This window comes from Phaethon aethereus (genome assembly GCF_964289735.1).
Source record: "Phaethon aethereus genome assembly, chromosome: 1".
NCBI lineage: Eukaryota > Metazoa > Chordata > Aves > Phaethontiformes > Phaethontidae > Phaethon > Phaethon aethereus.
The window spans coordinates 55,712,261-55,723,589 of record NC_138575.1 but is presented as its reverse complement, the minus strand read 5'-3'; the positions used below and the strand labels follow the sequence as shown (position 1 = coordinate 55,723,589).

The 11,329-nt window shown below is 47.5% G+C and overlaps 1 protein-coding gene across 1 annotated transcript; it reads left to right on the top strand.

Moving 5' to 3' along the window:
• Nucleotides 1-3,227: 3,227 nt before the first annotated feature.
• Nucleotides 3,228-10,851, top strand: GSG1 (germ cell associated 1; the record flags this gene model as incomplete). Its single annotated transcript, XM_082006487.1, has 6 exons — nucleotides 3,228-3,245; nucleotides 3,385-3,703; nucleotides 6,278-6,325; nucleotides 9,062-9,214; nucleotides 9,339-9,450; nucleotides 10,536-10,851. 6 exons carry the CDS (start codon nucleotides 3,228-3,230, stop codon nucleotides 10,849-10,851), a joined length of 966 nt encoding a protein of 321 aa, XP_081862613.1.
• Nucleotides 10,852-11,329: the final 478 nt, after the last annotated feature.

Genomic DNA, 11,329 nt, shown 5'->3' with positions numbered 1-11,329 from the left:
CGGCCTTGCTCCCTCCCAGGGGTCGTGGCAGCCTCATGCGCTTGGCGCTGGGCAAAGCCCTTGTGGGCAAGGTGGGGTACACGCCTTTGGGATGCTCCTCTCCCTTGCAGCTTGACTCAACGCGGCACTGCTCCATGCCCTCTAGTGACAGTTTGATCTCCTGAGAGGTGATGCCATTCTTATTTTTCACTATTCTACTGTCAAACAAGGTGTATCAACACCCTCAGGTACTGTGGGGCCTTTAAACTTTCAGGACAAGAGCTCAGGGCGAGTGTGATTTTTTTCTCTCTCCTTACTAGCTTCCCAAATTCATCCGATGTGAAGCTGCTGGGAGCTGGGATTCCTGGTGAACTTCGCACCTTGGTAAAAGCTGCCACTACAAGGGACACTGACAGTCTTCCCTGTGCTCCCACCCTTTGAATACTGGACTTCTTTGACTCGTCACTGTTTCACATACCTCTGTCACAGTGGTGATGCCACTCAGCAGGCTTCTGCTGAGGGGCTCCTTTTGTCGTTAAAATCGCCGGTGCCCACGGGGAGGGCTGGATTGGCATCTCTTCAGGGTCTGAAATCCTCAGTCCTCAGAGTAGATGCAGTCACATAAACTTTCCCTCTCCCCATTTTTTTCTTCTCCTCTTTCTGTGACTGGCAGGTCTGGCCAGGAGGATACCCCCGGGCTGGGAGGCTTGTGGCCTTTGCTATTCTGCTGAGACAGTGCACAGGGCAAGAGGTGACCTGACGCCAAGGGTGCTGGTGGTTTCTGAGCTGAGGTCACTCGACCCCTGAAGCACTGGCCAGAGAGCTGCCGGCTCGCCCCATACACGCTCCCAAACAGCCGCCGCATGGAGATGGCTGGGACCTTCCTGTGTTTTACGGAAACTCAGTCAATACAGGTCACCCTTCTGTTCTTAATCCCAGCACCAATCTCTTCCTGTATAATCTCCCAGAACAGCTGTGCTGTGATTGCATTGTGGATTACAAAATGACCGTTTTCCACAAAACAGCTGCTGGCTGGAGGGATAGCATTTAATAATCGCTGAGGGGGCAAGGCAGGAGGAAACAAAGGAGAAAGGGGCTTTGAAGCAGTTGGCTTTCTTGGAGGATCTAGAGATGAGCAAAACAGCAGACAAAGCGTGAGTCCCATATCTGTATTGCTTCTCCAAATTAACAGGACTTTGAGGACTTGCTGCCAAGGTAAATTCAACTTACTTTCCTTCTGGGGCTATCTAGATACTACGGTCAGTTATTGTCAGTAAGTGCTTGGCTTTTATGGAGCGAAATTTTGCTGACAATGTTCTCATGAAGGAGTAGTTCAGATTTGCTTCTCATTCCCTATGTCCTCTGCATCCTTGATCCAGTTCCTTCTTCTGACTCCTTTGTTTTTTATATTTTTTTGCCTTTTTCCTTGTCATTTGTTCTGAAATTATATGGCCTTTCAACTACTATCACAAATCAACCGGAGAGAATATTTTTCCTACTATTGAAGATTGAAATTAAAAAAATTATTTTTGTCAATATTATGAGTGGAAAGATTTTTTTAAAATAAAAGCATGAGCAAACTGAAACCTGATGACAGAAAATCCTTTAATCAAGCATTGATGAAATACTGACTTTGTGTGCTGAAGGTTTCTATTTTCAGATGAAAAATAATGTTTTTGAGGAGAGCAATTTTATCTATAATTTCCTTTTCAGTCATCAGCCAAATTTTCCAAATTTTCCACTGAAAGAACTTTCAGTGAGGAATGTGCCACCAACCTTAGCCTGAAACCTTCACATAATTAAGTGTTCCTAGCAAGTATCTGCTCTGTGAAGATGGTGATATCCAACATGCCTTCGGAACATGGAAGTCATTAGTTATGGTATCACTGAAACATTACCATCTACAGGGTGCAGCATCTCCATTGCTGAAAGAAAGGAATGCTCTGGGGAAGAGAAAAAAGAAGCCAGAGCATAAGACAATAGAGGAATTTTTTGGGAGCTGGGTATTTTCTTGCCTTCAGTGAGGGTTTCTGAATCAGGCGCTGTTTTCTCATCACTCAGAGTGATGAGTTGCTAATCAAGTCCTGCCTTCCAAGAGGAGCTTCAGCACCATCTTTATTGACCACATTACCGAGCTTGCTGGTTAGCAGAGCAAATGCTTCTAATTGCAGCAGTTTTGTCTATGGTGCAGTCACAAACAATCCAAAGCTCAGTCTCCTATCATTTATTTATAGTAGTGTCCACAGTGTGCTGGGCCTTTCTCACACATTCAATGTTAGGTGAGTCAACCGAATTTATGCGAAGAGGACCAGCAGCAGGCAATGTCTGTACAAACTGAATCTCTTCATGGCCAAATAGATGTTGAGAGTCATAAATAGGAAAGGGTGGGAGTATCTGGATGAAGCTGTGCCAAACATAGGGAGAGCCATGTGGGAAGAGGCATGCGTTGATTACATGAAAGTTGATGTGTGGGTAGATGACATCTAATCAATCCATGGAGTGAGAAGTTGGGGTTCTCAGAAGTCAGTGCAGGGTTTTGCAAGACCCATAAAATCTTAAGCTTCTCTCCGAGTGAGAAAGACTACAGGACCCTGGTACACAAACTGCTCTCTGAATTACTTTTTCTGATGAGACAAAACTGGGAAGAGTGTTTGTGCTATGTTTGCTCTTAAAAAAACCCACACGTTTGGCACTTTGTGTGAGAGCAGAGACACTGTCATCCCACCACCCAACGAAATTTCTGATGTGCAGAGCAGTGTTTGCTCAGGTGGGAGGAGCTGCTCTGGGGCTTGAGCTCAAGCTGCCAGGTCTGGATAGCTGGGTGTCCCTTCTCAGCAGGTCACTGCTTTGATGTGTGACCTTCAGTGATCCAGGAACATTTCCCTGCTTTTCACCACTGTAAAATCAATACACTTCCTACCTCCCCAGGTAGACTAACGAACTGCTTGAGGAAGTGTTTTGGGACACTTGGCAGCAAGAATTCTCATTTAGATGGACAGTGCATCCATCATGCCCCATCTAAAGGCAACACACAGGATTTGGGGAGGTTGGTTAAGAGCTTTTCCCTACTATCTCTGAGATGGGAGTGAATATGATGTCCCTTTCATTTTGCTCATGTGCTCAGGAGCTCCAGTGCACTCAGCCCTGCTGTGTCTATTGGGTCACCCTCTCTTCCCCAGTACAGATATTCAGTGTACTTTGAAACGGTTGAAGCTGACCTATTGCTCCACTGCCCTGGCTTTCAAAAAATGGTTCTTCCATGCTGGGTGAGCTGTTGGGCTGTTGTGAGGAGGGCAGAGTGCTCATATGCCCTCCCCACAGGAGTGCACTGGGAACAGCTGAGATTTGTAAGGCTAGGTGGGACAAGTGGCTGGTGTGACAGTCCCTCCCATTTGTGTGTTGTAGATGGAGCTGCTGAAGGGATTGCCGTGGCGCCGTGCTTTCCTGGCTGTCGCCCTGAACCTGCTGGCTCTCAGCCTCTCCACTACTGCCTTGCTCGGCAGCTACTGGTGCACCGGGACCCAGAAAGTGCCCAAGCCTTTGTGTGGGAAGAGCAAAGACACCAACTGCATCGGTGTCCCCATGCCGCCTGACGCAGGTGCTAGCAATGTTTCATCCCAGGATGTGGTGCACTACAGCTGGGAGACCGGGGATGACCGCTTTTCCTTCAGATACTTCCACACGGGGATGTGGCTTTCCTGTGAAGAGAGCATGGATGGGCCAGGTAGCATCTTGCCCAGGCAGCCACAACTTCTTCCCTTGTATTTATTCCACAGGATTTTGGAAATGAAAGGCGGGAGGCTGACAACACTTGGGAGAAAAGCCTTCTTCATTTTCCTAGATGGCATCGGCCCCGTGCACTTCTGTGGTCATATTCTCGTCTCATTCTTCATTAAGATGTTTGCAGAGAGGGGCAAGGGAGAATGGTTGTCTCTGGTGTGCCCTTCAGTCTGGAAGAGGGGCTGTGAAGTGCAAGTGGTGGTGGCGGCAGCAGTGACTTTTTGATGGCATCATTCATCCTGATGTGAACTGGAGTGAGCCTCCTTTCCCTTGCTGCATATCTCCATTCCTACATGCAGCTTCCTTCATGCTCTCCAGGGCACATTTGTGCATGTCCCCTCAGAAATCTAAGTGGGGTGATTTTTTATGCAGTGTTGTCAATTTATGGTTATCACTGTGAGGACCACAATAGTTGGTGTTCTCCTTAAATCACCAAACTGAGAGTTTTTGTGAATTGAACAGGGACTAGCCTTTCCTTAAAAAAAAAAAAAAAAGACAGAAAGAGAAGTACTGCTTTATAGATACAGAGAAAACCTGGAGGATCTGAACCCAGAGGAACTAAAGCTAGGAGGCAAATTGACCTGAAGATTAGAGCTGCAGTACTGTAATGTTTTCCATTGTTTTTATGATACTGTGACCCGTTTCACTTGTGATTTTTGACCAGTGGGACTGGCACTGTAAACCCTGGAGTGCCAGGGGCTAGTCCTGCAGCCTGTCCTAGACCCCTTTGGTGCCTCCCTTCACCCTTGGCTTGCTCCTGCCCAGCCCTGCTGAAGTCCTGCTGCTGAAACCCGTGCCACGCCAACACGGGTGGACGCTCTGCAGTGCCGAGATGCTCTTTACGGCCTGGCACATACATCAAGGATCAGAACTGACCCGCAAGGTGGCCAGCAGGGAGATTTGTATCTGAAGATAGGTGCGCTGATGAAAGTTGCTTTCATCAGGTCCATTCCTCTGAGCCCACCGCCCTCCCTTCAGCCCTCCCCAAGCACAAACGTCTCACCTTCTTTAACTAGGCCGTCGTTCTAGTATAGCATTTCTCATTTTCTTATCTGTTGCTGTCAGAGTGTGAAAATAAAGGACTGGTGAATAAAAGCAGACAGAAGGGGGATGGAAGCAGGTGGGAATGTGCTTGAAACTCTCATGTCCTAATGCGAGGGCTGCTTTGTTATGAGCATTTCCACACAAGCCGTGGAAGGAAATGTCTTTATTTGGGACTGGTTTGGATTGGGGAGTGTTTTCATGGTGCTTGTGGGAATGGGACTATATCCCTTGACAGCTTTCCCTGGAAGACTTGTTTGGCCACCAGACAGTCCTGGAATAACCCCAGTGCCTGAAGGAACGCAGAGAATGCGTTACATCTGGATCACAGCAGAGCACAGGGTAGAGCACGTAGTCAATCTCAGTCCCCTGTTTTGTGTAAATTGAGTACAAGCCACCCACTGCTGTAGGTCTTTGAAGCAAGTGCAGAGAAAACAACAACAAAAGGGGGCTACTATGAACAAGAGTTTGAGCTGAGCTGGAGAAAAGATTTCGTTATTCGGGCTAATCTCAGGATCAGTTTAGATGAGCCTTGACTGAATAACCTCATTAAAGTTCTAGGTGAAGTAGCAAACCACAAGTTAATGAGGACTGCAGATGGCACTAAACTGGGTAGCGTTCTGAGAGCTGGGGATGACAGAAGTAATACAGGAGATTGGGAGAGATTAGAACTGGGGATAGAAATTAAGAAAATGAGATTCTTACATGAAAAATGGCAGGCTGATACTTCTGGGAGAAAATACTGTGCCAAGTAGAGGAGAGGACCCTCTAATGCAGTATTGCACTATGCAGTAAAAGAGACTTAGAGATAATAATGATGGACCCTCAACTGAGACAATAGTTTGCATCTGGCCAACATAAAAAGACAAATCAAATATGAACACCATTTGTCCAAATAGCATGCCTAAAATGTGAGGACAGAAGACCATATTTCTGTGTGGTTCTCTGCCACAGGAGAGGAACTCACGTCTCAGTCATGCAGCATTTCACTTGGGAAGTTTGGGGTTTTTTTTTTCTTTCTTCTTTGGGAAGCAGTGCTAGAACTGCTCTGCTGAGACTGGGGTGAGTGGGAATTCATGTCCTCAGCAGAAGTGATGGGTCTGCAGCCTGTTATAAGCTACACCCTTAATAGGCCTGACCAACAGTAATGCTGTGAATGACTAGCAACAGATTTTTATATTTACCAGAGGCTCGTAAGATTTACAAATTGCTGATGTTTTTTTCTGGAAAATACACTTCTAGTTTTCCAGGCAGACATTGCTTTCCCCTACTTTGCCCCACTGAAGGTCTGGAAAGATGGTCGGAAAGATGGTCGGAAAGATGGTCAGAAAGAGAGCAGAGGGGAGAAGGTAATGATGGGTAGAGTCAGGGATGACTGGAGCTATGCAGTGAAGAGAGGGTGAGAGGGGGAGAATTTCTTTTCCGCTATGTACCCTGCATTGTTTTGCAAACTAATACCCTTGGTTTTGTGTTTCAGAAGAGAAATGCCGTAGCTTTATCGAGCTCTCGCCACCAGCAGAGAGAGGTAAGAGCAAATCCCCATACCTCATTGTAGCTGCCCAGTGGGGGACCTACAACATTTCACCTGTGTGAGGACAGCAGGGTGGGTCCCCAAAGAGCCAGGCATGAAATCCTGGCCTTGTGGTTGCCAAAAGAGCAAAGATTTCTTCCCAGATGTTTGCCTAAACCACTGCCACCTGTGAGGTCAGTGCTGTAAACCTCAGACCTCCTCCCATAAGAAGTGGGATTTGTCTCATTTAATAAGTTGCCCAGTCTGAGCTTCTCATCTTGCTATAGTCATCAGGAAGGGTGTGGATGCCACCTTCCACATATGCTACATGTTGACTCAGTGCTTCAGTTTTGGGGTCTAGTGTGATGACTCAGGAAGCTGAATCACCTCTTACATTGTGGTAAGTGATCAGGACATCTGAATGTTACACCTCCAGGGTGAAGTCCTTGCCTCATCGAATACAAAACTTAATTTGGATTGGAGAGCTCACCCCTCATTGTCACGTTTTAAATTATCCTGGGCATAACTGCAGTATACCTGGATGTAAGTGTGCATATTCAATGGAAATTTTGCCTACTGAAAGCTTTTCAGTTTCTGTGAGCTTGGTAACTATTCCCTGAGATAGAGACTGGACGCATTTCATTTCAGAGGATGTTCATATGTGAAAGGAAAGGCCTGGGGTGCAGAGTTTGTGTCAGCATTCAAGTCATGAGAGCTGGAACAAATGCTGGGGAATTGCAACAGCCAGCAGGGAGATGATTACTTTTGGGGAGCTCATCTTCTTTTTCTGCTTTGTATGCCCTATTTTAAAAACACTGGCAAAGAATGATGACCTGCTTTTATAAAGCAATGTGCATTCCCAGGTGAGGGGTGTCGTGTGGTGGCATCGCTGTGCAGATTAACCTGGGTCACTCTTCAGCACAACAGCGGGGTTGGAAAACTTTCCCTGCTTATTCTTTTGGGAAACAATATTTACACAATTCAGATAATGCTGGTGTTACAAGACCATTTTGAAGTCATTCAGATCTCCACTTTCTCATAAATGAATGACTGACTTAACTGCATTTACTGAATGACTCTTGCATTTACGGCAAAATGCTCACTTTGTAGGGAGTAGCAACTCATTTTTCTGCTTTCTCACATTCTTGTGCTTTGTTCCCTGCCCAGGCCTCTGGCTCTATTGCTTCCAATGTCTCCCTTATTGCTTGTTTTCCTAAGAAAGGAGGGTTATGCAACCACAGTATACGTCTCTGTAAATCTCTCTCTCTGCCCCCCCTCACACTCCTCCTACTGCTCCTTGTCTAACTGCAGCCCAACACTGATAGAAAGGCCATGTCCTGTAGGAGATTGAGCTCCTACAAATTAATCGGAAGATTACTGTGAGCTTAAGCATGACACTCACAATGACACTGTGGTCTTAACAGCTCTACCACCTGCTTTCACCCCGTCCTGCACATAGTATCGTCTTAAGATGACCTTGGCCTCCAGCACAGCTGCCAGTATACAGCTGGGCCAGCACTGGAGGAGGTGGTGTGGCTGCTGATTGCTGGCTGGGCTGGCTGAGTTGGGTGCATGCAGAGCAGCTCCACGTTACACAGTCAGCATTACGAGACCAGGCTATACAGCATGCGTGGTACGCCTGGACTCGCCGGGAGAGTGATGCAGAGACCTCTCCACATGTGGGGTGCCTTCAGCCTCCAGGACACTTTTGGCACTCTGACCTCTAACGAAATAGTCTCCTTGATGGTGCTGCAGCAAGCAAGCCAGCTCCTCTAAGCAGGGAATTGCAGCTCATCAATTCCTGCTAAAGAGCTGGGTGACTTTATGGCAATTATCACATTGAGGAGTTGTCAGTGCAACATTAATGAGGGTTTTCTTCACACTCCTTTTCCCTAGTTGAATGTCTCCTCTACAGCCATTAGTAGTTGCTAACGGTAGTGTTCACAGTGCTGCTTCATTTGTCAGATTAATATTTCTTCCTCAGTGAATCCTGTGCTCTTCCACAGCCCAGGATTACAGAGTGCCTTTTCTCATTCTCCTCCAAGTCCTACCACACAGTGAGCTCAGCTGAGGACTGTGGTATCACTTAAGTCCCACTGATAATCCCAGCATGAAAGTACCTGCACTCGGTTCAAGCAGCAGAGTGAGCAGTGAATATCCACCCCAAGGAATGTAGTTCATTTTAATTGAGGTTTCAGTGAGAAACACAGGCCTGCAAGGGGCCTCCTGAATTCCAGAGGCCAGGTCCCAGCCAATGCTGCGGATGCACCATAGAGCTCTTTTCTTAACCAGCTAAGTCCCAGGTTAAAATTCATTTGCTTCCATTGTTGTGATTAGAAACCTACTCTGAAGGCCACTACACTAATGGGTAAGAACCTTCTAACATCCAGCTTGTATGTGTTTATGGCCAACCTATGACCACTAGGTCTTGTGCTAATACTTAACAGCTTTCCCCCCGTCTTTTTCCCCATGGCTTCCTCCTTGCTCTTTATGAATAATGCTGGCTTGTTTGCAGACAGCTGTTTTAGTTCCTCTCAGCTTTTTCCATGCTAGACTAGCCAAGCCATCTTCTGTGACAGATGCTCTGTCCCCTTCAGCATCTTTTGAGCTCACAGGTTGGTGGGATTTGTTGTTTTCCTTCTTTCCCTTCTTTCCATCGGGAATCCTTTCAGGACTGGGTTGGGAAGAGGGAGTACTCTTTCTTGAACAAGCCATCCTGTATTGATGTGAGGAGTCTTTGGTTCCTGGCAGGAATCCTGTGGCTGTCACTGGGATCAGAGATGCTGTACATCAGCTTGCTGCTCATCAGCTTCATCCTCCTGATGGTGGAAATGCTGCATACTGGCAATCCTGTCTGTGGGTTGAAGCTTAATGCCTTTGCTGCTGTCTCCTCAGTGCTGTCAGGTAAGGGTATTACTGCAGGCTTGAAATCACAGCAGCAGGAGAGCCTCCTCTCCCACACGAGGCTGAAGTATGCAGCTCTGGCACCTGCTGTGACTTCCTTGCTTTGTTGTCTTCTTGTGTCCAGGTCTCCTTGGGATGGTGGCACACATGATGTACACTCAAGTCTTCCAGGCAACAGTTAATCTGGGACCAGAGGACTGGAGACCACACTCGTGGGACTATGGCTGGGCGTTCTAGTACGTGAGCTCTGAAGCCAAATTCACCTCCCCAGCCTTTTGGGCTTCAGCCATGCTACACCCTGTCAAAACCCACCTTCTCCCTTCTTGACCTTCTTGTTTCCAAAGATGGGTGTACCACAGTTCTCCTACTGATAATCTCCTGTCTTTGCCTCATGCCCTGCTTTAGGAAATATTTTCTGAATTACTTAAATGAGTAGCTACCAAGGACTTGCAAAACAATGGGGTGACACCTAAACGAGTGCCTTCAACCCTGCTGACTAATTAAGTTTGCCCCTATGCTGGTTTTCCCTGTTTAGTCTCAGCTCTTCCTTGTGTGCGGAGGCCAGTGTCATACCTGTGATGATGCTCTCAAACATGCCTTGTTTTTCTGCAGTTTAAGTAAGTTGCAATGCTGCTTTGGCATCTTCACTAACCAGTGGCCAAAGGGCCTATTCCTGCTGCATCAAGCCTAAACATATACTTAAAGATGTGGACACTGTAACCAGTAAGAGCAGCTGCAAAAAGCAGGTGGCTCAGCGTTCATTTCTCGAAAGGCTAAATAAACCAGCTGCAGCTGATATGCCGTAACTGACTTGAAAAACAGTTGGATGAGCCTTGCAGGTGCCCATGGAAAGTGCAGGCTCAATTTGCAATGCTGTACTGACAGTGACCACATTGCTTCTTTACACTTAAACACTCCAGTGCCATGTGCCCGTCGTGGACATCAAATGTCAGCATGGGCATCTGATTATGCTGAAGTAGAGATATCTGATGTCCAGGAAGACACTGAGCAGCCCTGCAATACAGAACTTGCTTGCAAGCTGCGCTGTCCTGCTCTGACCAGTTACAGACTTTCCTGCTGCCCTTTTTATTTTCCCTGTGCCCTTCCTGGTGACAAGGATGACCAGTATTTACCCCACTGATCAAAGAAGGATCCTGTGGTAGGATAACCCCTAAGAACTGTAATGTTACGAGTCTTAGTTCACATCTAATGCCCAGCAGCTTGTGCCTGGCAAATCAGGGTGCATCACAATGCATGCAGTTCAACTCCTTACCCCACTTGTCTTCTCACAGCACGTGCTATTCTTGCGTCTCTCCTGTAGCATGGCCTGGGCCTCCTTCACCTGCTGCATGGCCTCTGCTGTCACCACTCTCAACACCTATACCAAGACTGTGCTGGAGTTCAAAAGGAACCACGTCAAGGGCTATGATGGCAGCTTCAAGGATCAGCCTCAGTACCACCAGTACTTCATACAGCAGCAAATAAGCAGCTACTACAAGCCCCAGGACAAGCCCCTCCATTCAGTCTCTGAGGGAGTCGACTTCTACTCTGAGCTGCAGCAGAAAATGCTACAGCGGGAAGCAGAGCTGGAGCTGGATGAGGTCTTGGGACAGACAATTGGGGAAGATCGCTGTTAGGGATGTGCGCAGGGACAGAGCAGTGGGGTTTGGGAGGTACAAGAGCTCTGAACCAACCACTAGCACCACTGTTAGCAAGTTCTTGGGGAGCCCTTCCTTCCTCTACCTTTCCGGGAGTGAGAAGGTAGGCACTGGGCCAGGGCAACAGCAGTGCCAACAGCAGCAGGGTGGGTCCTCCCTGATCAGTTTGACAGATGTCCTCAGCTGGGAAGGGTGAAACTTGTTGTTGGTGCCAGCTGTCTCCAAGCTCTCAGACAGACTTGAGGCAGATGTCCTAATCCCAGCAGTATTGCACCCGGGGATAGTCAGCACCATCCAGCTGGCAAATTGCAGTGCTGGGCTCTTTGGGTGGTGTCACATTGACCTTCCAGCAACCCTCCTGGTTCAGTGCTACATCAAAGGGCATTGGTGCTCTCATTGGTTGGCTGAACACCCTCCCTGAACACCCTATTTATTCCTCATTTCCAGGCCCAAACGC